We start from the raw sequence: 26,339 nt of genomic DNA on the forward strand, positions 1-26,339 counted from the left end.
TCCTGTGGGGTGCTGACCTGTGCTCCAACCTAAGACTGACATCACAAATTAGTACCCTTTATCTTCCACTGTTTATGGTGTTTAGGTCTTTAAAATGCTTGCTGAATTTTAAATGTCTATTTCCCACTGTATAATGTGTTTTATAGCTTGTGGCTTAGTTTAATAAGCACACTTTGGGTTAATCAACACAGTTTGTAATCCCACGCTTACTAAACAATCAGAGCTAGGTTAGTGGTTGAGGTTTAGGTTATGTAAACCAAGCACACACCTAGTGTGGTGGATTAGAGTCCTGCTGGTTAATGGTTAAGTTAAGGCCCATTTAGACACAATGGTTATCGCTAAAAATTTGCTCAAAAGCCATCTTTTGAGTGATAATCATTGCGTGTAAATGTGGCCACATTTCAGTTTTCTGCCGAATGATGGATTTCAGTTCTGCATGAAATCCATTGTTCGGCAGAACAGCTGATAAGAAGGACCAAACGCTGTGTTCCGCCCGGGGAGCGCTGATTACATTGTCTCAGCTGTCAGTCCTGCAGCAGAAAAAAAAGGGAATTTATTCAGAAAACAGTGGGTGATCTGTTCTCTGAATACAGCTCCCGGCGACTCACACACTACTAATTGGTACTAATAGGCATTAGTACCAAGTAGTAGTTTATGCAAAATGATTGTTCAAAAGCCATGTCTAAATGCACCCTTAGCTCAGATCAGGAAACTACCTGCTTTGCTCCCATCATAGGAGAAGCAAACATGGAGGCCTACTTTTGAGTAAACAACAGGCCTGCTATCCTGACACCTGATTTAACTACACATGGGATACAGATCACTACAGGATCAATGCTTTGGGTGGGAAATCTCCCTAGAAGAAGCTACAAACTCCAGGGTTGTGACTACATCACAACCGTGTACTACAGAGGTTGGAAGACCTCACGAGGACATCACAATAGTGCAGTATGGAGTTTGAGGATAGCTTGAGAGGGGTTACAGCCACCACTATTATTGGAACAGTAAATTAGCTGTTGTCAAGGGAAGTGCTTTCATACTCGAATGTTGTATCTTTACATTTCATTTTCAAGTGAATGTGAGTTTAACCTTCTTCCTTAAACTCTCTGGGCTTTATGTGGGGTAATGCACTGCACCAAGATCACCTACACCAGGGATCAGAGAGCAGCCCTAGTGCATCTTACCATCACACCATACCATTTTAACCTGTGTGACTCACCAGATTGAAAAGCAACAAGTGATTAGGCCTACAATGCCTCATGCAGTCAATCCAATCTCCGTTTGTTGCCCACCATACCTACTCTATGCATAGCTATGTCCTGACTGCTAAATGGACATGTGTTTAATGCACTTGCCCTGTTTTAGAGCCAGCAGGAGCCAAAAGCTTCTGCTTGGGGAATGGCTGAGCATGCCTGCCTATTTAAATAAGACTTTTCCATCTTCCCCTTGCAGTTACCATTTGCTATAAGTTGACTGTTCACTGATTTTGTTTTTTGATAGTTGATTGCTATTGCTGACCAGTAATTGTGCCCCCATACTAATTAAACTCTGCCTGCTCTTAGATTTGAACACCCCCTCTTCCACCATCAGTGGTTGCTATGAGGGACTTCTCCAGGAACATAACCTATGGGGAGTTCCTACAGTCCATACCTTCTGAAGCAGGGTTTAAGGCGATAAATACTATCCCTGAGACCCAACCCCCCAGTTGAGCGCTCAGCCAAATCCAATAGCGACACAGTCGGTTCACTCCTTCTATTGAGGTTATATTGTGACAGATTTCACATTTTATTGGGAACTCTATTCCTAATTGTAGATTTAGCTAAAGTAGTGATTATATGATCTACAGTAAAATATTTCAAAATGTAAAATTTAGCTTAGTTAAAACAATGACAGCATCCTCAGGAAGTATGAAGGAGGAGAACATATCTCTCCAAATTACAATGATATAATTCAAAGTGGAACAGTGCATTGGCATTTACAATATAGAATGGTGGTCTTACCTCACATGATGGAATACAATGCACAGTAGAAGGATTTGGGTACCACTGAAGAGTTCCTGTGCACATAATATGCTGACAACAGAAATGACAAATAGTTAAAAGCAATTAAAGTAACCATCCGGGGCTGGACAAACAAAGATGGCCGCACGGCTTTTCTGACTACCTAATGGACACTGTGTCCATTATGCATCGGTGTTCTAAAACACTACATGCTGCTGTGATAGGCCAGTGCTGCCCGCAGTGTGCATCAGGTGGTCAGAGAAGCCGTACAGCCATCTTTGTTTGTCCACGGCCAATGGGTTGCTTTAAGTCTAGATTCAAATTTTCACTGTTCCTCTCCAAGATTTTTGCATAACAAAAACGAGATGATTTAGTGAATCCTGCACTGAGCAGAGGGTTGGACCCGATGATCTTGGAGGTATCTTCCAACTCTACCGGTCTATGATTCTATATATCTGTCTGGGATGATTTAGTAAATCCTGCACTGAGCAGGGGGTTGGACTCAATGACCCTGGAGGTCCCTTCCAACTCTACCATTCTATGATTCTATATATCTGTCTGGGATGACTTAGTGATCCTGCACTGAGCAGGGGGTTGGACCCAATGACCCTGGAGGTCCCTTCCAACTCTACCATTCTATGATTCTATATATCTGTCTGAGATGATTTAGTGATCCTGCACTGAGCAGGGGGTTGGACCCAATGACCCTGGAGGTCCCTTCCAACTCTACCATTCTATGATTCTATATATCTGTCTGGGATGACTTAGTGATCCTGCACTGAGCAAGGGGTTGGACCCGATGACCCTGGAGGTCCCTTCCAACTCTACCATTCTATGATTCTATGTTTCAACACAGGCAGATATACTTGTTGTAAACCATGAAATAAGACTGCAGTCATAGAATAAGTTGAGCCAAAACAAGCAAATGTATATGAAGATTTGCCAAAGGGAAGCTTTAAGAGAGCACGTACTGCACAGTTGCTCCCATAATCGCTCAGTAATAGGATCCATGATATGACTCATGACTGGCTGCTTGTTAACCAAGACTGGGAGGACTGCTGTAGCCCAAAGGGGTTTTCTGGCACTTAACTACAGATGACCTATTCGCAGCATTGGTCATCAATAGGTGATCAGCGGGGGTCCACTACTCGTGATTCCTGCCGATCAGCTGTTTGCTGGGCCTGCTGTTAGTGTGGAGAGAGCCAGAAGCTGAAAGCTCTGTCCATATTGCAGTGGCTGGGGTTGCTATTGCATTGAACTCAACCAGAGTTGTGCCTTCATTATCAATTCAGGCTGCTGCATGTGGACAAAGCTGTCAGCTTCCGGCTCTGTCCGAGCTCACAGCGAGCCTGTTGAACAAATGATGGGTGGGGATCTCAAATGGCGGGCTCCCACTGATCAACTCTTGATGACTTGGTTCATCAATAGTTAAGTACTGTAAAACCCTTTAAGCACTTATTGGCAGGGAATTGAAGAGGTGAATAATTTTGTTGTTGTTGCTATTGTTATTTTAGCAAATTTACTGCTTTTTTAAGGTCTGATAACCCCTATAAAGGGAGTCTTTTATGAGTCTTTTTTATCTAGTCTATCCATTAGATCTCATAAAGCACTAAACCAGTGCCTATGGGTAGTCCTGCGCTCACTGAAAAGCAATGCAATGGGGAACACTAATCAGAGCCTTCCTCTTAACTGATTATCTGAGAAGGTTTAAGACACCCTCCAGTCCTGGACAAACAAAGATGGTCACAATGCTGTTATGACTACTTGATGCATACTGTAGCCTAAGACAATACACGTGACTCTAACTGGCCAGTGCTGCTCACATAAGTAGCAGTGGCTAATCAAAGCAGTGTGTGTTTTCTTTGACTAATGATGCATAGTAATGTAGAGTGTGCATTATGTAGTCAGAGAAGAGGTGCGGCCATCTTTGTACAGGGCTGGGGGCATCACTTTAATGCCTGTATAAGTTCTAGAATGCAGTATTCAAATGGAACATCCAACAGATGCCCTAGTTTAAAGGGGTAGTCCATGATTCGAAAAATATGGCTGCTTTATTCCAGTATTGCGTCAACTTAGTCTAGGAGTTGCAACTCAGCTCTATTGAATTGAATGGGGCTGAGGTACAATACCACATCCAACCTGTGAACAAATAAGGCAGAACAGATTTTTTTTTTTTAAGAAAGTAGGGATTTTTTTGTAATCATGGACAACCCTTTTAAAAAGGATTATCCCATTATAGATCCTCTTTAATGCTTACGATAAGTCATCATGACAGTGCTTCCACTGGCGTAACTTGGAGCTCCCAAGCCCCAGTGCAAAATCTGTAACAAGGCCTTAAATATGACATTTATCATTCTAGTGTCTTCTCACGTAGGGGAGAGGCCATTAGTTTTCCTCAGGTCCCAGGGCTCGGTTGAGATTGCTACAATGCTACAATGTATCTGCACCCACTATAGCTACACCTCTAATATCTTTAAAACTTGAGATCTTGAATTAAAGAGGTATTCTAAGCTTTTTTCACTGATGTGCATCATCAGTAGTCAGAAGAAGCACTGGCAGTGCCGGCTTCACACCCATTGAAATCAATGGGAGCGATGCCCAGATACTTTTTGCTCAGGGCCATGGTCAGGATGATCAGCTGATAGACGGAAGTCCTAAGCAGTGGACTTCCATCCATCAATTACTCAGGACCTATCCAGGGAATTGGTCATGAGTAGAGATTAGCGAGCATACTCGGTTCGGGTGTTTGTGCACTCGAGCACCGCTTTTTCCGAGTAACTGACTACTCGGACGAAAAGATTTGGGGGGTGCCGGGGGTGAGCGGGGGGTTGCAGAAGGGAGTGGGGGGGAGGGGTTAGAGAGAGCTCCCCCCTGTTCCCCACTGCTACCCCCCGCTCCACCACGCCGCCCCCCGGCGCCCCCCGAATCTTTTCATCCGAGTAGTCAGTTACTCGGAAAAAGCGGTGCTCGAGTGCAAAAACACCCGAACCGAGTACGCTCGCTCATCTCTAGTCATGAGTAAAAAATGCCCAGAAAACCCATCTAAGGATAGTTTAAAACCATATAAAGAATCATACATGTCATGTGAAAATCAAATTGAAGCTTTTTTATAGAAAGGTCTTCCGGACAGGCGCTCACATCATACCTGCACCTTGGTAGGATTCATCCAGTGTTCTACAGAATCTGCTGTCATGTTCTTGGGTAAAATAACTGGGTCATTTGTTGGATAGTTACAATAGGCCGTGCAGTTTGCTCCTGCAGGAAGATCAGAGAAAATAATGTTCTTTTTTTTTTTTCCAAAAATTTGTATTAAATCAAAACTGATAAGAAAAAGATGACAGGAAAAAGAAGCAAGCAGTGATTCATATTTGCAAAGGCGTGTTATTCTTCAATTCAGCACTGGCAACAGAAGTCAGCCTGACGCACATTCCCCATGTTACAAGTAAGATAGAAGAACGTGATACTAAATATGAGTCAATTTTTTCAAAATAATATTTCAACACGAGGTTTGTAATAAAGACAAGCTGCGAATATCCTCCTTGTAGAGTCTGAACATCTAAAGAGCTCACCGATTGCATGTCCATGGTTACACATGTAGTGGATACCATTGACCTCTGAGGGTGAAGGACATGTCCCTGTTAGGTCCTTGCAAAGGCTTAGTTTTTCTGTCCACGTGCCATCTTTGCTGCACACTGTAGTTACCTATAGGATATAAAGACACCTTGAAACTTTTGTGAAATATGCCTCAAGAAAGAAGTGTTTCAACCAAGACCGTCCAAGATGCTTACATTCATAATCCTATTGGTTCATGGAAAAACATATCATGGAAAACACAAAAATAGTGAAACCTCTATAGTAGCAGGGGATCTGATCAAATTTGACACCTCAAATATGAAAGACTCGAATTCAGAATGCCTGATATGGGCTGGTATAGGGTTAAAATTACAACTCACGTTGCTGAAGGGAAAAAAGTTAGGTCTACATTAGAAAGTCAGTCAGGGCTGGGCTGGGACTACTGTATTTTTTGGGGGAAACATTTTTATTAAAGGCATTTTTCTAAAACATTAAAGGAAATGGAAACCTTTGTGCATGAAGAAAAATCAATACACATATATCTTACTTATTTCCTGCAGAAAAAAATTAAGGTGAACGTATCTATTTTTTTGCATCAAGTTTTCCTTCCTATGCATTTAGAAAGCCTCATACTCGGTTTGCAGGCTTTCCTATGTTCAAGTTTCTGACTCACAGCACCGATCAGCTAGTCTCTCTCATGAACATGCACAAGCTCAGCCATTATTCTTGCTCCTATTTCAGAGGCTGTGTAGCATAACCATGCCTACTCAATACTACACAGCTGTCTCTTCATCTTTCTCATTGAGTAGCTGCTGGTCCCATTCACCCGCACTGCTGATAATAGCTCCTGGTTTCCTCCACTGTCCTCTAGCACTGGTATACAGCCCTCTATAATAGTAGTTTTCTCTGCTCTGCTCTCTGTCCTCTTGATCTGATAGGGGAGCATGCTAAGTTAGGAGCTGAGAAACCACCTGCCACTTAACTCTGACAGAATTTTTCAATATTCCAGTCTTCCAGTCTACAGTACATTGGAAAACAATACAAGCACAGAAATTCAAACAAGCATAAAGGTTTAAAGAAAACCAATTAAAAAAGTATTTTTAAAATCTTTTAAAAGTTTTTCTACTATTGATAGCCTTACCTGAGATAGACTACCAATAGCTTACAACTGGACAACCCCTTTTAGTACAGTATTGTGATATTATTTGGGCACTGTAATACCAAGCCTGGCCACTAAAGTGGGAACAGAGTTGTCTACTTCCTGCGGAAAACAGCTCACTTCACAAATGCACCAACCCAGAAAACAGCTGATCAACGGCAATCTTGGTTGACTTGAATGTACTAATCTACTATCGATGGCCTAACCTGAGATAGACTACCAATAGCTTACAACTGGACAACCCCTTTTAGTACAGTATTGTGATATTATTTGGGCACCGTATGGCAGTATCATTTTATTGTTTAAGTACATTTGGCTAATAATCCTCAGAAAACACGAATGTACATAGCAGTAGAGCCCATTGCTGCCATGTTGTCTATTCTGCAATATCATTTATGAAGCCAAACGCTCACATTTGAACTGTATAAACATCAATATCATTTCATAGAACTCTCCACTTCCTTTAGTTGACAGGATGATAAAACAGCACTAAATTATCCCACAGTTCAGATATGTCAAGCAGTGGTGACACTTGAGTGCTAAAACTGTTATATTAAAATCATATCCTTTTTGAACACCTACCTCCTGCTGATACTAAGTGGTCCGTGTCAGAGACGCGCCATCAGTAGATGTGACAGTCAGGCAGCGGAGAGATGCAGATCTCGGTGCCCCGCTGCATACACTAGTCTCCTGCTGACCGTCATTGCTTGACCAATACGTCTGTTAAGATTTCTATTAGAACCATTTTCTATCAATAATGTTTATTTAGAATTTACATCGGAAGACTAAAAAAAGCGCCACGTTGAAAGTTGTTTTTTTTTTTTTTAATGGCTCATTGAAATAAGCGCGATCTGAAGCTATAACACTTGCAGAAACCACCTACTGCTTTCCTGTCATGAGAAGATCAAATGCAATCTTCAGAAAAATTAGCTTCCAATTAGCAGGTCGTCCTCACTTAAGAAATGTAGCATTGTTCTTCCAGAAAAAAACTATATACTTAAATTGTATTTTTTTTCCCTAAGCTTCCATATGAATAGCTTCATTTTCTTACATGCACACAAACATATAATTAAAGTCTGCACATTACAATCGTTGCTAGATTGTTTGTAGTTCTCATATTGGATTGCTAGTACATTAGCAGATGGGAAATGCAACACCCTGGGCAAAACTGATATACTCTGTTAAGTCTAGCGACTGAGGGGGCGCAGCGTGACACAAGGATTCTGTCTGAGTTCATGCCGCTCTGAATTTTTTTTTTTTTTTGCCTATATCTGGCAATGGTGATAAGAATTTTAACAAATTTCAAAACTAATTTGTTTAACCCCTAAAAAGCATTATCCTTTCACCGCACCCCCAAGTTTTGGTTTCTTTCTCCCACTTTCAAAAAGTCATTACTTTTATTTTTTTCATTTTTGTGTTTTTCAATGGTACTGTTTACTGTACCATGTAATGTGCTGAAAACTTTTAAAAAGTTCTGAAAAGAGTGAAATGGAAAAAAAATGCAATTTCGCCATCTTTGGGCAGATTTTGTTTTTACAGCGTACTCACTGCACCAAAAATGATAACTTTATTCTGTGGGTCAGTACGATTATGATATGAAATTTATAATAAAATTAAATATCCTTAAAAAAATATTCTCTTCCTCCATTTTCTCATCGCCATACCTTTTATTTTTATAATGCCATAGATGGGATTGTATGAGGGCTCGTTTTTTTGTGGGACAACCTGGGGTTTCCATTGGTAATATTTTGGGTTTCTTGGAAATGGGATGAAAAAAGTGCAATTCTGGTGTTGTGAAATTGTTTTCTGACAACGTTCATCGTGCAAGATAAAAAATTGATTATTTTGATAGTGTAAAGAGTAGAGATGAGCGAGCACCAAAATGCTCGAGCGCTCGTTACTCGAGTCGAACTTCCCGCGATGCTCGAGGGTTCGTTTCGAGTAACGAACCCCATTAAAGTCAATGGGCGACTCGAGCATTTTTGTATATCGCCGATGCTCTCTAAGGTTTTCATTTGTGAAAATCTGGGAAATTCACGAAAGTGATGGGAACGACATAGAAACGGATAGGGCAGGCGAGGGGCTACATGTTGGGCTGCATCTCAAGTTCCCAGGTCCCACTATTAAGCCACAATAGCGGCAAGAGTGCACCCCCCCCCCCCCCCGCACTGTCAGCATAAAGATCGTTCTCCTCTGCCACAGCTGTAACAGCTGTGGCAGAGAAGAACGATGTTAGCCCATTGAATTCAATGGAGCCGTCAATACAGCCGGCTCCATTGAAAGCAATGGGCTGCCGGCGAGCGCGGGATGAATTTTCGGGAAGGGCTTAAAAATATAAGCCCTTACCTGAAAATCATCCTAAAATGTGTAAAAATTAAAAAAAAATGTATACTCACCTTTCCGCTGCAGCCGGAGTTCAGCCGCATCTGGCCGGCAGTTCTCCTGAACTGCTTTCTGTAGTATCAGTATTTAAAATCCACGCCTGCTGAATGAGCTGCCTCTGATTGGTCACAGCCGAACCAATCAGAGGCAGCTCTCACTCACACCCATTCATGAATTCATGAATGGGTGAGTGAGTGCTGCCTCTGATTGACAGCTGAGAGCTGCCCCTGATTGGTCCCTGCGCTGAGCCAATCAGAGGCAGCACTCACCCATTCATGAATTCATGAATGGGTGTGAGTGAGAGCTGCCTCTGATTCGTGAGGCTGTGACCAATCAGAGGCAGCTCATTCAGCAGGCAGGGATTTTAAATCCCCACCTGCTGAATACTACAGAAAGCAGTTCAGGAGAACTGCCAGCCAGACGCGGCTGAACTCTGGCTGCAGCGGAAAGGTGAGTATACCTTTTTTTTAATTTTTACACATTTTTGGATGATTTTCAGGTAAGGGCTTCATCCCGCGCTCGCCGGCAGCCCATTGCTTTCAATGGAGCCGGCTGTATTGCCGGCTCCATTGAATTCAATGGGCTAACATCGTTCTTCTCTGCCACAGCTGTTACAGCTATGGCAGAGGAGAACGATCTTTATGCTGACATTTTTTTTTTTTTTACACATTTTAGGATGATTTTCAGGTAAGGGTTTATATTTTTAAGCCCTTCCCGAAAATTCATCCTGAGATCGCCAGCAGCCCATTGCTTTCAATGGAGCCGGCTGTATTGCCGGCTCCATTGAATTCAATGGTCAGTGCTCGTTTAATCGAGACGAGTACCGCGTGGTGCTCGCCTCAAGTAACGAGCATCTCGAGCACCCTAATACTCGAACGAGCATCAAGCTCGGACGAGTATGCTCGCTCATCTCTAGCAAGGAGGTTGCTCTCTGGGTACCACTTACATTAGCTGATAGGCTTTTTATACAGGTAAGATGTGACTACTGTTCTGTGATGTGTCATTTTAAGAGGGAGGATATCCCCACTAGGAGTGGACAGGAACAGGAAACCATGTCATGTTGGGACTCTGATGAGAAAAATTAGTGAAGAGACTAATATGCGGTGTGCAGCTCCCCCAGGGGGACCACATGATGGCATTTATGGTGTCATACAGCATTTTTCCCATATGGGGCCACAAGGAGTCATCTGATTACTTAAATTGGCTGTAGGCCATTGCCAATTTTTTCACTTATAGCCCGGCCCTGTCCCGCCCACTAGGGCTGCAATGCACAACATTGTTGACTTCGCACTATTAGCAGTCACATTAGGTATTCACTAGAGATGAGCGAGCACCAAAATGCTCGGGTGCTCGTTACTCGGGACGAAATTTTCGCGATGCTCGAGGGTTCGTTTCGAATAACGAACCCCATTGAAGTCAATGGGCGACCCAAGCATTTTTGTATATCGCCGATGCTCGCTAAGGTTTCCATTTGTGAAAATCTGGGCAATTCAAGAAAGTGATGGGAACGACACAGAAACGGATAGGGCAGGCGAGGGGCTACATGTTGGGCTGCATCTCAAGTTCCCAGGTCCCAATATTAAGCCACAATAGCGGCAAGAGTGGGCCCCCCCCCCTCCCAACAATTTTTACTTCTGAAAAGCCCTCATTAGCAATGCATACCTTAGCTAAGCACCACACTACCTCCAACAAAGCACAATCACTGCCTGCATGACACTTCGCTGACACTTCTCCTGGGTTACATGCTGCCCAACCCCCCCCCCCCCTGCACGACCCAGTGTCCACAGCGCACAGCAAATTGTCCCTGCGCAGCCTTCAGCTGCCCTCATGCGACACCACCCTCATGTCTATTTATAAGTGCATCTGCCATGAGGAGGAACCGCAGGCACACACTGCAGAGGATTGGCACGGCTAGGCAGCGACCCTCTTTAAAAGGGGCGGGGCGATAGCCCACAATGCTGTACAGAAGCAATGAGAAATCCAATCCTGTGCCACCTCCATCTGGAGCTGCACACGTGGGCATAGCAATGGGGAACCTATGTGCCACACACTATTCATTCTGTCAAGGTGTCTGCATGCCCCAGTCAGACCGCGTTTTTTTATAAATAGTCACAGGCAGGTACAACTCCGCAATGGGAATTCCGTGTGCACCCACAGCATGGGTGGCTCCCTGGAACCCACCGGCGGTACATAAATATATCCCATTGCATTGCCCATCACAGCTGAGGTAATGTCATGTTAAATGCAGGTGGGCTTCGGCCCACACTGCATGCCCCAGTCAGACTGGGGTTCTTTAGAAGTAGACACATGCAGTTACAACTGCCTGTGGACCCACAACATGGGTGGCTCCCTGGAACCCACCGGCGGTACATAAATATATCCCATTGCATTGCCCATCACAGCTGAGGTAATGTCATGTCAAATGCAGGTGGGTTTCGGCCCACACTGCATGCCCCAGTCAGACTGGGGTTCTTTAGAAGTGGACACATGCAGTTACAACTCCATGTGGACCGACAGCATGGGTGGGTGCCAGGAAACCACCGGCGGTACATAAATATATCCCATTGCATTGCCCATCACAGCTGAGGTAATGTCATGTTAAATGCAGGTGGGCTTCGGCCCACACTGCATGCCCCAGTCAGACTGGGGTTCTTTAGAAGTGGATACATGCAGTTACAACTCCGTGTGGACCGACAGCATGGGTGGCTCCCTGGAACCCACCGGCGGTACATAAATATATCCCATTGCAGTGCCCATCACAGCTGATGTAACGTCAGCTTTAATGCAGGTGGGCAAAAAATTTATTGGATTACACTGTAGGCGAGGGCCCCAAAAAATTGGTGTACCAACAGTACTAATGTACCTCAGAAAAATAGCCCATGCCCAACCAAGAGGGCAGGTGAAACCCATTAATCGCTTTGGTTAATGTGGCTTGATTTGTAACTAGGCCTGGAGGCAGCCCAGTTAAAATAAAAATTGGTTCAGGTGCAAGTTTCAACGCTTTAATGAGCATTGAAACGTATAAAAATTGTTTACAAAAATTATATGACTGAGCCTTGTGGGCCTAAGAAAAATTGCCCGTTCGGCGTGATTACGTGAGGTTTCAGGAGGAGGAGCAGGAGGAGGAGGATGAATATAATACACAGATTGATAAAGATAAAAGGTCCCCGTTTTTTATGGTGATAGAGAACGATGCTTCCATCCGCGGGTGCAGCCTACGTATTGTTTAGGTATCGCTGCTGTCCGCTGGTGGAGAAGAAAAGTCTGGGGAAATCCAGGCTTTGTTCATCTTTATGAGTGTAAGCCTGTCGGCACTGTCGGTTGACAGGCGGGTACGCTTATCCGTGATGATTCCCCCAGCCGCACTAAACACCCTCTCTGACAAGACGCTAGCCGCAGGACAAGCAAGCACCTCCAGGGCATAGAACGCGAGTTCAGGCCACGTGTCCAGCTTCGACACCCAGTAGTTGTAGGGGGCAGAGGCGTCACGGAGGACGGTCGTGCGATCGGCTACGTACTCCCTCACCATCCTTTTACAGTGCTCCCGCCGACTCAGCCTTGACTGGGGAGCGGTGACACAGTCTTGCTGGGGAGCCAGAAAGCTGTCAAAGGCCTTAGAGAGTGTTCCCCTGCCTGTGCTGTACATGCTGCCTGATCTCCGCGCCTCCCCTGCTACCTGGCCCTTGGAACTGCGCCTTCTGCCACTAACGCTGTCGTATGGGAATTTTACCATCAGCTTGTCCGCCAGGGTCCTGTGGTATAGCATCACTCTCGAACCACTTTCCTCTTCGGGTATGAGAGTGGAAAGGTTCTCCTTAAACCGTGGGTCGAGCAGTGTGTACACCCAGTAATCCGTAGTGGCCAGAATGCGTGTAACGCGAGGGTCACGAGAAAGGCATCCTAACATGAAGTCAGCCATGTGTGCCAGGGTACCTGTACGCAACACATGGCTGTCCTCACTAGGAAGATCACTTTCAGGATCCTCCTCCTCCTCCTCAGGCCATACACACTGAAAGGATGACAGGCAAGCAGCATGGGTACCCTCAGCAGTGGGCCAAGCTGTCTCTTCCCCCTCCTCCTCATGCTCCTCTACCTCCTCCTCCTCCTCCTGAACGCACTGAGATATAGACAGAAGGGTGCTCTGACTATCCAGCGACATACTGTCTTCCCCCGCCTCCGTTTCCGAGCGCAAAGCGTCTGCCTTTATGCTTTGCAGGGAACTTCTCAAGAGGCATAGCAGAGGAATGGTGACGCTAATGATTGCAGCATCGCCGCTCACCATCTGGGTAGACTCCTCAAAGTTTCCAAGGACCTGGCCGATGTCTGCCAACCAGGCCCACTCTTCTGTAAAGAATTGAGGAGGCTGACTCCCACTGCGCCGCCCATGTTGTAGTTGGTATTCCACTATAGCTCTACGCTGCTCATAGAGCCTGGCCAACATGTGGAGCATAGAGTTCCACCGTGTGGGCACGTCGCACAGCAGTCGGTGCACTGGCAGATTAAACCGATGTTGCAGGGTGGCAGCGTCCGTGTGGGACTTGCGGAAATGTGCGCAGAGCCGGCGCACCTTTCCGAGCAGGTCTGACAAGCGTGGGTAGCTTTTCAGAAAGCGCTGAACCACCAAATTAAAGACGTGGGCCAGGCATGGCACGTGCGTGAGGCTGCCGAGCTGCAGAGCCGTCACACACGACCATGCCCGGTTGGAGGCTCAGCGGCACAAGCCAGCAGTCGGTCTGCTCTGTCAGACCCTGCAGCAGTTCGTGGGCCGTGTGCCTCTTCTCTCCTAAGCTGAGTAGTTTCAGCACGGCCTACTGACGCTTGCCCACCGCTGTGCTGCCACGCCGCGCGACACCGACTGCTGGCGACGTGCTGCTGCTGACACATCTTGATTGTGAGACAGAGTTTGCGTAGGAGGAGGAGGGTGGTTTAGTGGAGGAAGCATACACCGCTGCAGATACCACCACCGAGCTGGGGCCCGCAATTCTGGGGGTGGGTAGGACGTGAGCGGTCCCAGGCTCTGACTCGGTCCCAGCCTCCACTAAATTCACCCAATGTGCCGTCAGGGAGATATAGTGGCCCTGCCCGCCTGTGCTTGTCCACGTGTCCGTTGTTAAGTGGACCTTGGCAGTAACCGCGTTGGTGAGGGCGCGTACAATGTTGCGGGAGACGTGGTCGTGCAGGGCTGGGACGGCACATCGGGAAAAGTAGTGGCGACTGGGAACCAAGTAGCGTGGGGCTGCCGCCGCCATCATGCTTTTGAAAGCCTCCGTTTCCACAAGCCTATACGGCAGCATCTCCAGGCTGATCAATTTGGCTATGTGCACGTTTAACGCTTGAGCGTGCCGGTGCGTGCCGGCGTACTTGCGCTTGCGCTCAAACACTTGCGCTAGCGACGGCTGGACGGTGCGCTAAGAGACATTGGTGGATGGGGCCGAGGACAGCGGAGGTGAGGATGTGGGTGCAGGCCAGGAGACGGTAGTGCCTGTGTCCTGAGAGGGGGGTTGGATCTCAGTGGCAGGTTGGGGCACAGGGGGAGAGGCAGTGGTGCAAACCGGAGGCGGTGAACGGCCTTCCTCCCACCTTGTGGGGTGCTTGGCCATCATATGTCTGCGCATGCTGGTGGTGGTGAGGCTGGTGGTGGTGGCTCCCCGACTGATCTTGGCACGACAAAGGTTGCACACCACTGTTCGTCGGTCGTCTGCACTCTCAGTGAAAAACTGCCAGACCTTTGAGCACCTCGGCCTCTGCAGGGTGGCATGGCGCGAGGGGGCGCTTTGGGAAACAGTTGGTGGATTATTCGGTCTGGCCCTGCCTCTACCCCTGGCCACCGCACTGGCTCTTCCAACCTGCCCTGCTGTTCCACTTGCCTCCCCCTCTGAAGACCTGTCCTCAGTAGGCTTAGCAAACCAGGTGGGGTCAGTCACCTCATCGTCCTGCTGCTCTTCCTCCAAATCCTGTGTGCACTCCTCCCTCGGATTACTCCAATTACTACTACCTGAGTGATAGACAACTGTGTCTCATCGTCATCGTCCTCCTCACCCACTGAAAGCTCTTGAGACAGTTGCCGGAAGTCCCCAGCCTCATCCCCCGGACCCCGGGAACTTTCCAAAGGTTGGGCATCGGTCACGACAAACTCTTCCGGTGGGAGAGGAACCATTGCTGCCCATTCTGGGCAGGGGCCCGGGAACAGTTCCTGGGAGTCTGCCTGCTTCTCAGAATGTGTCATTGTAATGGAGTGATGAGGCTGGGAGGAAGGAGGAGCAGCAGCCAGAGGATTCAGAGTTGCAGCAGTGGACGGCGCAGAACTCTGGGTGGTCGATAGATTGCTGGATGCACTTTCTGCCATCCACGACAGGACCTGCTCACGCTGCTCATTTTCTAAGAAAGGTCTACCGCGTGGACCCATTAATTGTGAGATGAATATGGGGACGCCAGAAACGTGCCTTTCTCCTAATCCCGCAGCAGTCGGCTGCGATACACCTGGATCAGGAGCTCGGCCTGTGCCCACACCCTGACTTGGGCCTCCGTGTCCTCGCCCGCGTCCACGTCCTCTAGGCCTACCCCTACCCCTCAGCATGGTGTATTACCAGTAGTGCAGAAACAGAATGCTGTAATTAAATGTGCCGCTTATTGGCCTGTGGTTGGAGGCTGACTTCGCTTACGGAACGCACAGCAGGGCCAGGAAAGAATTTTGCGCAAGCCCGCTGTAACACTTAGCTGGCTGCATATTAATTAGGACTACTACCCCCAGCAGAGACGCAGTACAGTCAGGACGGTCACAGGCAGCCCAAATATATTTTTTTGTCCCAAGTTTTTTTGGAAAAGCCCACTGCCTATATAGACAGTATATGTCTTTCACGTTTTTCACTGTCCCTGCCTCAGCACTACTGGCCCTATACTATGTAAAATTACTGCAGACTGTTTCCCTCTGGACAGGATGACAGCAATGATGTAACGGGCAACGCAGAGCCAGGAAACAATTTTGCGCAAGCCTGCTGTAACACTTAGCTGGCTGCGTATTAATTAGGACTACTACCCCCAGCAGAGACGCAGTACAGTCAGGACGGTCACAGGCAGCCCAAATATATTTTTTTGTCCCAAATTTTTTTTGGAGAAGCCCACTGCCTATATAGACAGTATATGTCTTTCACGTATTTCACTGTCCCTGCCTCAGCACTACTGGCCCTATACTATGTAAAATTACTGCAGACTGTTTCCCTGTGGACAGGATGACAGCAATGATGTAACGGGCAACGCAGAGCCAGGAAACAATTTTGCGCAAGCCTGCTGTAACACTTAGCTGGCTGCGTATTAATTAGGACTACTACCCCCAGCAGAGACGCAGTACAGTCAGGACGGTCACAGGCAGCCGAAATATATTTTTTTGTCCCAAATTTTTTTGGAAAAGCCCACTGCCTATATAGACAGTATATGTCTTTCACGTTTTTTACTGTCCCTGCCTCAGCACTACTGGCCCTATACTATGTAAAATTACTGCAGACTGAGGACGCAATGCTCTGCACGGCCGATATACAAAAAAAAATGTGCAACACTGCAAAAAGCAGCCTCAACAGTACTGCACACGGTCAGATGTGGCCCTAAGAAGGACCGTTGGGGTTCTTGAAGCCTAAAATCACTCCTAACACTCTCCCCATAGCAGCTCCAGCATCAGCAGCACTTTCCCTGAGCTATGTCAGAATGCATGTGTGGCGAGCCGCGGGCGGGGCCGATTTATATACTCGGGTGACACCTGATCTCCCCAGCCACTCACTGCAGGGGGGTGATATAGGGCTGGAACATCACAGGAGGAAGTTGTAATGCCTTCCATGTCTTTCTATTGGCCAGAAAAGCGCGCTAACTTCTCAGAGATGAAAGTGAAAGTAACTCGAACATCGCGTGGTACTCGTTACGAGTAACCAGCATCTCGAACACGCTAATACTCGAACGAGCATCAAGCTCGGACGAGTATGTTCGCTCATCTCTAGTATTCACGCTATCACTGGTCTTTATCTGGCTACGAACACATTCCCGCTACACTTACAAGATCAGGTAGTTCCCTGCACTCTTACACACATTGTACAGAAGATAAAATAACTTGAACACTCAGAACAATCAACTGTTTACCACACATTCAAAATACACATTAAACTACACTACCACTATCAAACTTTTTTTCCCTCATCAAAGACCTTCATATCAACTAAAGTCCCATGGTGTGAACACCAGTTTTATTGAGGCTGAGCCTCACTTACAATCTTAAACAAGAGGCCTCCATGATCCATACAGCCACCCTGCCAATGCAGCCACAACAGTGACTCCTCTTTCTTTCAGCATGTAACCTTCAGTCCCTAGACATCAAGAACCTTTTTAGACCATAATATTTGCCCTGGTCACCATGAACCTGTAGTTCTTCACCCGAAGTCATGGGGGCCTTTTGTGCACTGACTGTGATGCTCGGGATGCACATGACATGCAATAGCCTCTGCCACAAGAACAGTGTCTTTCTGCGTCATTGCCTCATAGAGTCTCTGTTGTGCACATTTGACTTCCCTATATCACAAAGGCAGCTCAGTCTCTCTCTCTCTGTTGTAACCGCCTGAACACATTGTGCCATCTGCTTTCATTCCACACTGAAGCTACACACACCCAGTCTTTCTGAAATCCTCAATCTTTTTATATTTGGCACTCCCTGTGGCCTGAACATTTTGGAGCCTTCATGTTCAGTCTAGAGGGGAAGGCAGAACCTACCTCCCTCACACCACCAGATTTCCTATTTACATTGCCACCAGTTTGTAATAAAAGTTCCTTCAGCATTAAGATGTGGAACCCATGTGCCTTTCCTTCTGCTCTGGCCTATAATCAGCCTACTGCATGAGTTTGCGGTGCACCACAACCACATCTTCAGGGGAGATGGACACAGGTAGGACCTTGGCTTCCATGCACGGACCCAACTCCAAGGTAGGCCAGTGTCCTGCATCCTCTGCAGACTGTTCCACCAGCCTAGCCCGTCCTGTGCCAACCATGACAACTGGTATCATAAACAGGATGGACTCAGGCCTATTTGAGGACTTTGACTGTCAAGCATGGGAGGAAAGTAGGGTTTGGTTCTAGTTGGGGACTAATATTGAATGGTGACCTGATGTGCCACCGGACCCTCTAGAACCTTTGCTGAACCTTTACAGGGTTGATAAAGCTGCTGAAAGCCAGCAAGATTTTATACAGACTTTTTGAAAGGAGCTAGAACAATGGGAGAGAGAAATCCGTAAAGATCCTGAACTACATAAGTATCAACAAAGTTGGGAGTGTGGGTACTGCAGTAAAGTTCAATGAAGAGACTGGATACAAATTAGGGTTTAGAACTGTGGAAATGGCCTCTTTGTGCTTGAATTCTACTTGGTGTCCTGGGCAGATGATGGACATGTGGGACTTACGTTTGGGGGAGCCAATAGATTTAACCAGAGTGACTTGTCCTCAAGGGACCTAGGCCACTGAAGTGACCCACCACGAGCAACCTAGAGGGAAAAACCCTGGAACAGTAGGGGGAGAGGTCATCAGTAACATGAAGCCCTATTATAGTGATTGCAGGAGGCTACTGCACCAAATAACGAAGAATTGCTGAATGGTCCAATGTATCTAGTTTACTGGTAAACTGTTAATTATGATGTTCTTATGGTGAAATATGTATGTGGGTGCTGTGTGTCTGCCAGAGGACTTGCAGAATTAAATTGGGGGGGGGGGGGGGGGGGAGTAAGTAAGGGGGTTGCCCTCTGGCTCCCACCTACACTATCTGATATGCTTTTCTTTATGGGGAAGATGTGACTATTAATCTGTGATGTGTCACTTTAAGTATTGCAGTATATGGCATTTCTGCAGGCATTCTATAAAGATTGGCCAGTCTTAATAAGTGGAAATACTTAGCAACCTTGGGGGCCTTCAGAAAGCCCCAAGCTGCCATGACACAGGTATGATCTCAAATGCTCCTGAATGCTGATCAAGGTATTTAAAGGATCAACTGCCATGATTAGCATGGCTGTTGCGGCCAGGTGTCAGCTATCAAAGACAGGTTTCACTGGCTGTGTATGGAGCAGGGTTGGCTTCTGAGCCCATGCCATATTTACCCTATGCATCTGGGATGTCAATAAACATCATGAGGCACTAAGGGATTAATAAGTTTCTTTTGCAGCTCCTCCAACAAACTAAAACTTGGAGTACTCATGTATGTTCATCTTAGTCCAGTGATGTAGCTATAGGGGTGAGTAGTTCTCGCCAATCAGAGAGCAGGTATAGCACATTAGCAGTCTACCACTACCAATGCACTGTGAGGATTAGGTAGCCCAATGACAGTGTCCATCTTGGACAGCTGAAAATAGGACCTGGGACTGGTAAATTGGATGAATGGCAGAAAACAACAACTGCAGGTAATATCCCCTCCTCCCCTTCCACTCCTGACACTAAATTTTGGCCCCAAGCCGAAGGGTCACCTTAACAGCTTCAAAAAGTAGTACAAAAATTGCAAGAAATCCGGCACAGTCAGAATTTTTGCAATTATCTAATGCCACCTGCACTATTTTCTCCTATGGGTAAACAATGAGGTTGCATGCAAGTCACGGTAATGCCCTAATTCAACTTTGGCTCACACATCTACAGTACTTGCAGAAGGACCTGGTATAGCTGCCATAACTCCATTATAACAGTATTTGAACAGAGGCTAAATCTTACATTCCATGAAAGGATCTACAAGGTTTACTGTTTGTATTGAGGGTGTTAATCACCTATGTGCCGAACAAGAACTGGCAGAGCAGAGCATTTAGCGAGATGACTAAGCCGATCGGCGGCCTTCAGTGTAATCTACAGCACAGTTGCCAAATATCAATATGGCATGATAAGCTATATGAGGGAAACACACTTCCTGGCAGCTTGAAAGTTTTCTGAAAAACACTTTCACAACAGGAAGTAATTTCACTTCCTGCACATAGTGATGTGTAAAGTCCACATGACTCCTCGGCGATCCATCGCTCATCAATATTCTATGGATTTTACTCACATAGCTGGGATGATCTAATGGCCTACTCAGCACAGTGTTATTTTCTCCTACCCCACAATGGAGATGTAAATACAGAAAGCAGAACATCATTTAAATGCATCGCTATTGGATTCCAAACACGTCGGCTGGAATCAATACTCCGCCAGAGGGATACACAGACGGAGAGATGAAATCAGTTCAGTTGTGTCTTGTGTTTAATTGGTCCCATTATAATTTCGTGTATTAGCGCTGTCTATGTGTGCCGAGACAACAGTGGGCTCAGCTGATTTGTATGTTACGTTTAGTTAACATTCTAGACATACGTTCCATACTGAAGGACGTCTTTATGTCATGGAGCACTTAAAGCAGGTCTAGACGTACTTGCCAAATTTTTGTTGCTTTGAGCCTCAGGATGCTGCTGCAACACTATTTGCATTAAACAGGAAACTGAAGTGTTACCATGATATTTTAGCTGGAAGCTGTTGCAATGGAAATGTATGGAAGCCCTTAGAGGTTGGGTGGCATTTAGGGGCGTAACTAAAGGCTCAGGGGCCTGGATGCAAAAGTGAGGTGGGGTCCCCCCTCTATCTGTATCTGTACCCGTACCCATACCTAAACCATGCTGCACAGAGACATAACTTGAAGCTTCTGGGCCCCAATGCAAAACATGTAACAGGGCCCCCAATTATAATGCCCCAAAGCTCCTGGGCCCGGGTGCAACCGCATCCCCTGCACCCTCTATAGTTACGCCCATGGTGGCATTGCTAACTCCCGGGATCCTTGCATGCAGTCATACTGTATGAGCATGCCTACCTCAAAATATCAATGCTCTCCTGTATTTGCTAATCTATGTGTCAGGCAGGCGGAGGTGGAGTAACCTCGCCACACTCCGGTTTGACTTTGGGCTATCAGTGGAAGCAGCACCTGGAGAACCCTGGTTTTCAGCCTTGACCCCTGTAAGTGGGATATAATCCTCGCTGCAGTCCCCAAGCTGTTACTCATCCAGATAATTCTGGTAGTGTGGCTGCTGATACTATACTGGCCCAAGGCGTGGTACCTGATGGTCTGAACAAGAGTCTTGCAGGCTATGGTCAGGGCGGCGGCACATGTCCAATAATGAGGTCCAGGTGGAAGGTGAGGGCAAGCAGTGAGTAAAAACAAAGTCCATATATAGATTCAAATCTAGAATTCCAGCACTTGCAGAGCAACAGCGCTAACAGTTGAGCCACCACATCTGTCCTTTCTGCTCCAAAAGAGAAGAAGAACAGGAAGAATGGACGTAGACACAATGTCCAGATGTCATCCTTGGTCAGACCTGAGCCTACAACCACAGCACTGCTGCAAGCAACAGTGGTAACAACTGAGCCACCACACATGCCTGCTCTGCTTCAGAGGAGAAGAAGAACAACAAGAATAAATGCAAAGAGAACATAAAAGCTCCATCAAGACAGGAGGGGAGGACAGAGCAGGGTTGCGGCACTCAGTTACAGGGGAAGCAAGGGAGCAGTGGGACGCTGCAATTAGGGCTTCTTCAGACAAACATATATGCGTACGCTTTTGTGTTGAAGTCAATGGATTGTTTCACATGAACAATTTTTTTGCGCACGCAAAAAATAGAACCTACTCTATCATCTGTGTATTTGCACAGCAAAGGTACCATAGAAGTCTATGGGAAGTGCGCAAATGCGCGTGCAAATCTGCAATATGCTACGCAATTCCATGACAGCTAGAACACATCTAGACCTCGTTACGCTAAATAGCCTTTTAAATCATGGCGAGGAGCAGTTGCACTCACCGAAGAACAAGCCCTGCAAAAAAGGACAGTTCTATGCGCATGCACGCGCGCAGACAAGCCTCGTTCACTACGCAAATATGTTGCGCTGAGGGAAGCATATTTGCACATACGCTCGTCTGAAGAAACCCTCAGAAATGGAGCCTGCAGAGGCGAAAACTGGTAAAAATGCAGGTTAGGAAGTGTTATTCTTCATGTACATACAGTATACACGTAAGCTAATTCAGAAAGCCATCCGAATATACGAGCTCTTACATGCTTACGGCTTTGTCCCAAAAGCGTATGCGCAAAAACACTCGCCGCAGTGCAACGTATTTTGCACATCAACGAGCTTGGATGAGGTACATTTACATGCGTGTCTATGCTTAGTACTGTAATTTTTGTGCATGCAGGGCCAGTTCACACACGTGCGACACAGCCTTTCCATGGATTAAACGGCTATTAGCCTAATGAGGTCCGAATGTGTTCTTTTTTTCGGGGTTTTGCTCAGTGTATTACTCATCCCCTTGTGTATTTGCGCACCTCCCATAGACTTCTACGGCGGCCTTTGCTGCAGACAATGTAATAAGATAGAGCAGGTCCTACTTTTTTTTCCGTGTGTGCAAAATACATGCGCAAAACATTGGGTCCTATTCACAATGTGTTGAACGCGTTCATTCTAAGCGCGCAAAAGCATGCACAAAAATGGTCGTCTGACTAAGCCCTCGGGGAGACATCTTTTCTTTACACGACAAAGTAACACTAAATGAGAAGATTAGATGACTAACTCAGCCTCTTAGTAATAGCGTTGTGATACCTGCCAGACGACGAAGGCTGTAGGCTGACTCGGAGGATGACTAACGCGGGATCTCATCCAGATGCGCTGGATGCATCGCCCCACTTGTGTTCACGCACAGATATATCTTAACAATTCAGATGGAAAATCAAACTACAGGATCTGCAAAAACACTAGAAATGCTAGAAGGACATTATACACAGAAGCCAAGACTGTGCCAGGCACCTAGCAGGACAGTCTAGGCAGAGAAGAGGCAGCCAAAGACCCCGCCGGTCAGACGATTAACCCAACACTTCAATGAATTGATTATTTGATTAAGACGTTATATTAAAATACACTTTACAATAGCTTAGAATATTACTGCTAGACTTTATGAATTAATGAAGGTAACGAATCTAATTATCTTAGTATAATACCCAAAGTCTCACCTAAAGTAGAGAACACTCGGAATTGTCAAGTTTAACTACAATATTGTAATAAATGGAATTACTTTGGGAGTCGATGGTAAGAAAAAAGGTAAAAATAAAGAAATGGGCTATAAGGCCGCCTGCAGACAACCGGGTCGGATCCGGCAGCGAGAATTCTCGCCGCGGGACCCGACCCGAGTGCCTGCAGAGAGCAGCGCGTACTCACCCACGCCCCGCAGCTCTGGATCTTGCATGTGCCGGCTGCCGGGCAGCCGGCGCATGCGCAGATCGGAGGCGGCGGCCGGTGGGTGACGTTTCTGTGCGGGGCTCGCAGAGCATGCTGTGGTATGTTTGCCGCGCGAGATTGCGTTTGCTAACGCAATCCTATGGCAGCTTCCAAGGGCGGGATTTGCCGCGGAATTTCCGCCTGTCTGCAGGCGGCCTAAGACAGAGAGAAGAAAATGGGGAAATTTGGCTTCTACCTCTGGCTTTATTCACACAAGCATTTTTACGCAGCTATTTAGCCGCATTTTCACGCCGAAAATCGCGACCGTCAGAGGCATCAGATTCAAACACATCCGTTCTCATGAGCGAGCTTGCGGCATGTAAAAATATTGTGCCGAAAAAAATAGCAAACCTGCGACCGAAATCGGCGAGCGAAAATATACGCTGCCGGGAAAGATAGGTCTTGCTCTATCTTTCGACCGATACACACTGGCGGCTCCCGTAGACTCCTATGGGGGCTGAAAAAAAAAGGAGGTGGAGGGAGTTTAGCAGCGGCCACCACAGGGAAAAGCTCACAGGGGCCTCTATGTAGGCATTGGAAGTCATTCCGAGGATTTATGTCGAGCGAGGGTTTTCCGAGCTGCAGTGTATTTTTTTGCTAATACGTCGCACCCGGCCGTGTGAATGGACATAAAAAGCACTAATGAACTAGGTGGCGGAATGCCTTTAGGCTTAATGCCCACGGCTGTGACGGGCTTTGCAAATGGAATACCGCAGCAGAGCCTGTCACGGCGCCCCCCCCAGAGAACCCATACTTACCTCCGGATCCGCTGCCCGACGTCCGCATGACACTCTGGCGCGCATGCGCACCAGCAGTGTCATGTGATGCGCTGTCAGCGGCATATGACACGCCCACAGCATCACATGACGTGCCGGACGTGTCATATGACGCGGTAGATGGGGAAGCGTTTTCATGCTATCTTCCGCTGTGCTACAGCGGAAGATAGCGTGATGGACGGCTTCCATTGACTGCAATGGAAGCCGTCCGCGCGTACGCCCACGGCAAATAGAGCATGCCGCGGGTGATCACGGGTGCTTTCACTGGGCAGAATTCCACGGTGGAATTCCGCACCGTGCGCATTGCACTATTAGGTTCAATAGAACCTAATAGCTGCGGGGCAACACAGCGGAAATCTGCCCGTGGGAATTAGCCCAATATGGTCAATATACAGGCAAGGGTCAGAACCAGGAATACACATGAATAGTGGCTTTGTCACAATGGTTATTGAGACCTATTGCTTAGGCATCTGCACTAGGGTGTGGATGCCTAAGATAGAAGATACCAACTACTCATTAGTGGAATACAAAGCAGGGAGATAAACTGTTAGCTTACTGATATAGTGATGTAGCAGAGCAGAGGAACAGAATAACAGAGCCGCCCGGATCAAAAAACTCAATGACTATTGAGACCTATTGCTTAGGCATCCGCACTAGGGTGTGGATGCCTAATATAGAAGATACCAACTGCTCATTGGTGGAATGCAAAGCAGGGACATAAACTGTTAGCTCACTGATGTAGTGATGTAGCAGAGCAGAGGAACAGAATAACAGAGCCACCTGGATCAAAAAACTGCAAAGTGTAAAAAATTCATGGCAGTTGAAAATCTTCCCCAGATTGGAAGTCCCGTTATATTTACCCCAAGGTCAGACCATGCAATGCTCAGAAAAACTGCAAAAAAAAAACAAAAGTCTAAAGACCTTAGTTAGCAAGTTAATTGTTCAGGTTGTTGACAGTACAACTAGAAAAAGACTGAACAGGTATGGATTGTTCAGAAAGGTTGACAGTAGAAGGCCTCTTTTCTACAAAGAACATGGCAGCACGGCTAAAGTGTGTAAAGCTGATCAAACCACAAGACTTATAGGACAATAGACTTCCTTACAGAGTGTTGGTTCTTGGTTGTGCTGCTGACCATCTACATTTTTGGACAGACTACACCAAAGTAGAGATGTTTGGCCATAATGCCCAGTGCCACATTTGGCGAAAACCAAACACAGCATATCAGCACAAACACCTCATACCAACTGTCAAGCACAGGATGGGGGCATGATGCTTTGGACTTGTTTTGCAGCCACAAGACCTGGGCACCTTGCCTTCATTGAGTCCACTATGAACTCATTATGCATATCAAAGTCAAGTGGGAGGTCATCTATCCAAAAAGCTGAAGCTTGGCTGAAATTGGGTCATGCAACCGGACAATGATCCCAAATACAGTGGCAAATCTACATCAGAATGGATGAAAAAGAAAAGAATGGAGGTGTTGGAATGGTTCAGACAAAGTCCAGACCTCAAACCAATTGAAATGCTGTGGTGGGACCTTATTTGAACTGCATATAAACGATTGCCGACAAACCTCAATGACCTGAAGAAAAGCTATAAAGAAGAAAGGGCCAAAACTTCTCCAGAACGATGTGATAAACTGATAAAGTCATACAGAAAACAATTGCTTCAAGTTATGACTGCTAAAGGTGATTCTACAAGCTATTGATTCCTTTTTCACACACTGCTTCTGCATTTTGTCCTAGTTTTTGTCAATTAAATAATAACATGGTGTAATTCGTCATGTGTTGTTGTTCATCAGAGGTTGTATTTACCTAATTTTAAGACCTTCCAAGGACCAGATTGTTTTATGTTGTCCTGATACGAAACCATGGAATTCAAAGAGGGTGTACTTAGTTTTTCTCAGAACTGTAGAGGATGGAACCACCTTTCCTTCAAACAAAATAAAAGTCCTCTAAGTCCTTTTAGAATTTTATTATTTAATTCTATATCTATGCAGCAGATTCGGAGCTGCGTATCAGAAAAATAGAGCTCAGATCCGTATAAAAAATAATTTAAAGGGGTTGAGCAAGTTCAAGCGTTGGCAGGAACAAGCTGTATCAGGAGGCAGGGAGATATGAGCCCTTGTTAGTAGCCCAGCCAATGATTTGGGTCAACCAACTTGT

General features: G+C 46.3%; 1 protein-coding gene across 4 annotated transcripts in view; it reads right to left on the reverse strand.

Moving 5' to 3' along the window:
• The window catches only part of PAPPA2 (pappalysin 2), a 208,633-nt gene that overhangs the window by 12,582 nt on the left and 169,712 nt on the right, over window positions 1-26,339 (reverse strand). For all 4 annotated transcript variants that reach the window (XM_066597487.1, XM_066597489.1, XM_066597488.1 and 1 more), the window contains exons 19-21: window positions 5,570-5,702; window positions 5,146-5,255; window positions 2,001-2,072 (exon numbers count right to left, since the gene is read on the reverse strand). In XM_066597487.1, coding sequence (XP_066453584.1) covers window positions 2,001-2,072; window positions 5,146-5,255; window positions 5,570-5,702 — 315 coding nt within the window. The remainder of the gene's footprint in view (window positions 1-2,000; window positions 2,073-5,145; window positions 5,256-5,569; window positions 5,703-26,339) is intronic.

The sequence above is a fragment of the Eleutherodactylus coqui genome, chromosome 3 (assembly GCF_035609145.1).
Source record: "Eleutherodactylus coqui strain aEleCoq1 chromosome 3, aEleCoq1.hap1, whole genome shotgun sequence".
Taxonomy (NCBI): domain Eukaryota; kingdom Metazoa; phylum Chordata; class Amphibia; order Anura; family Eleutherodactylidae; genus Eleutherodactylus; species Eleutherodactylus coqui.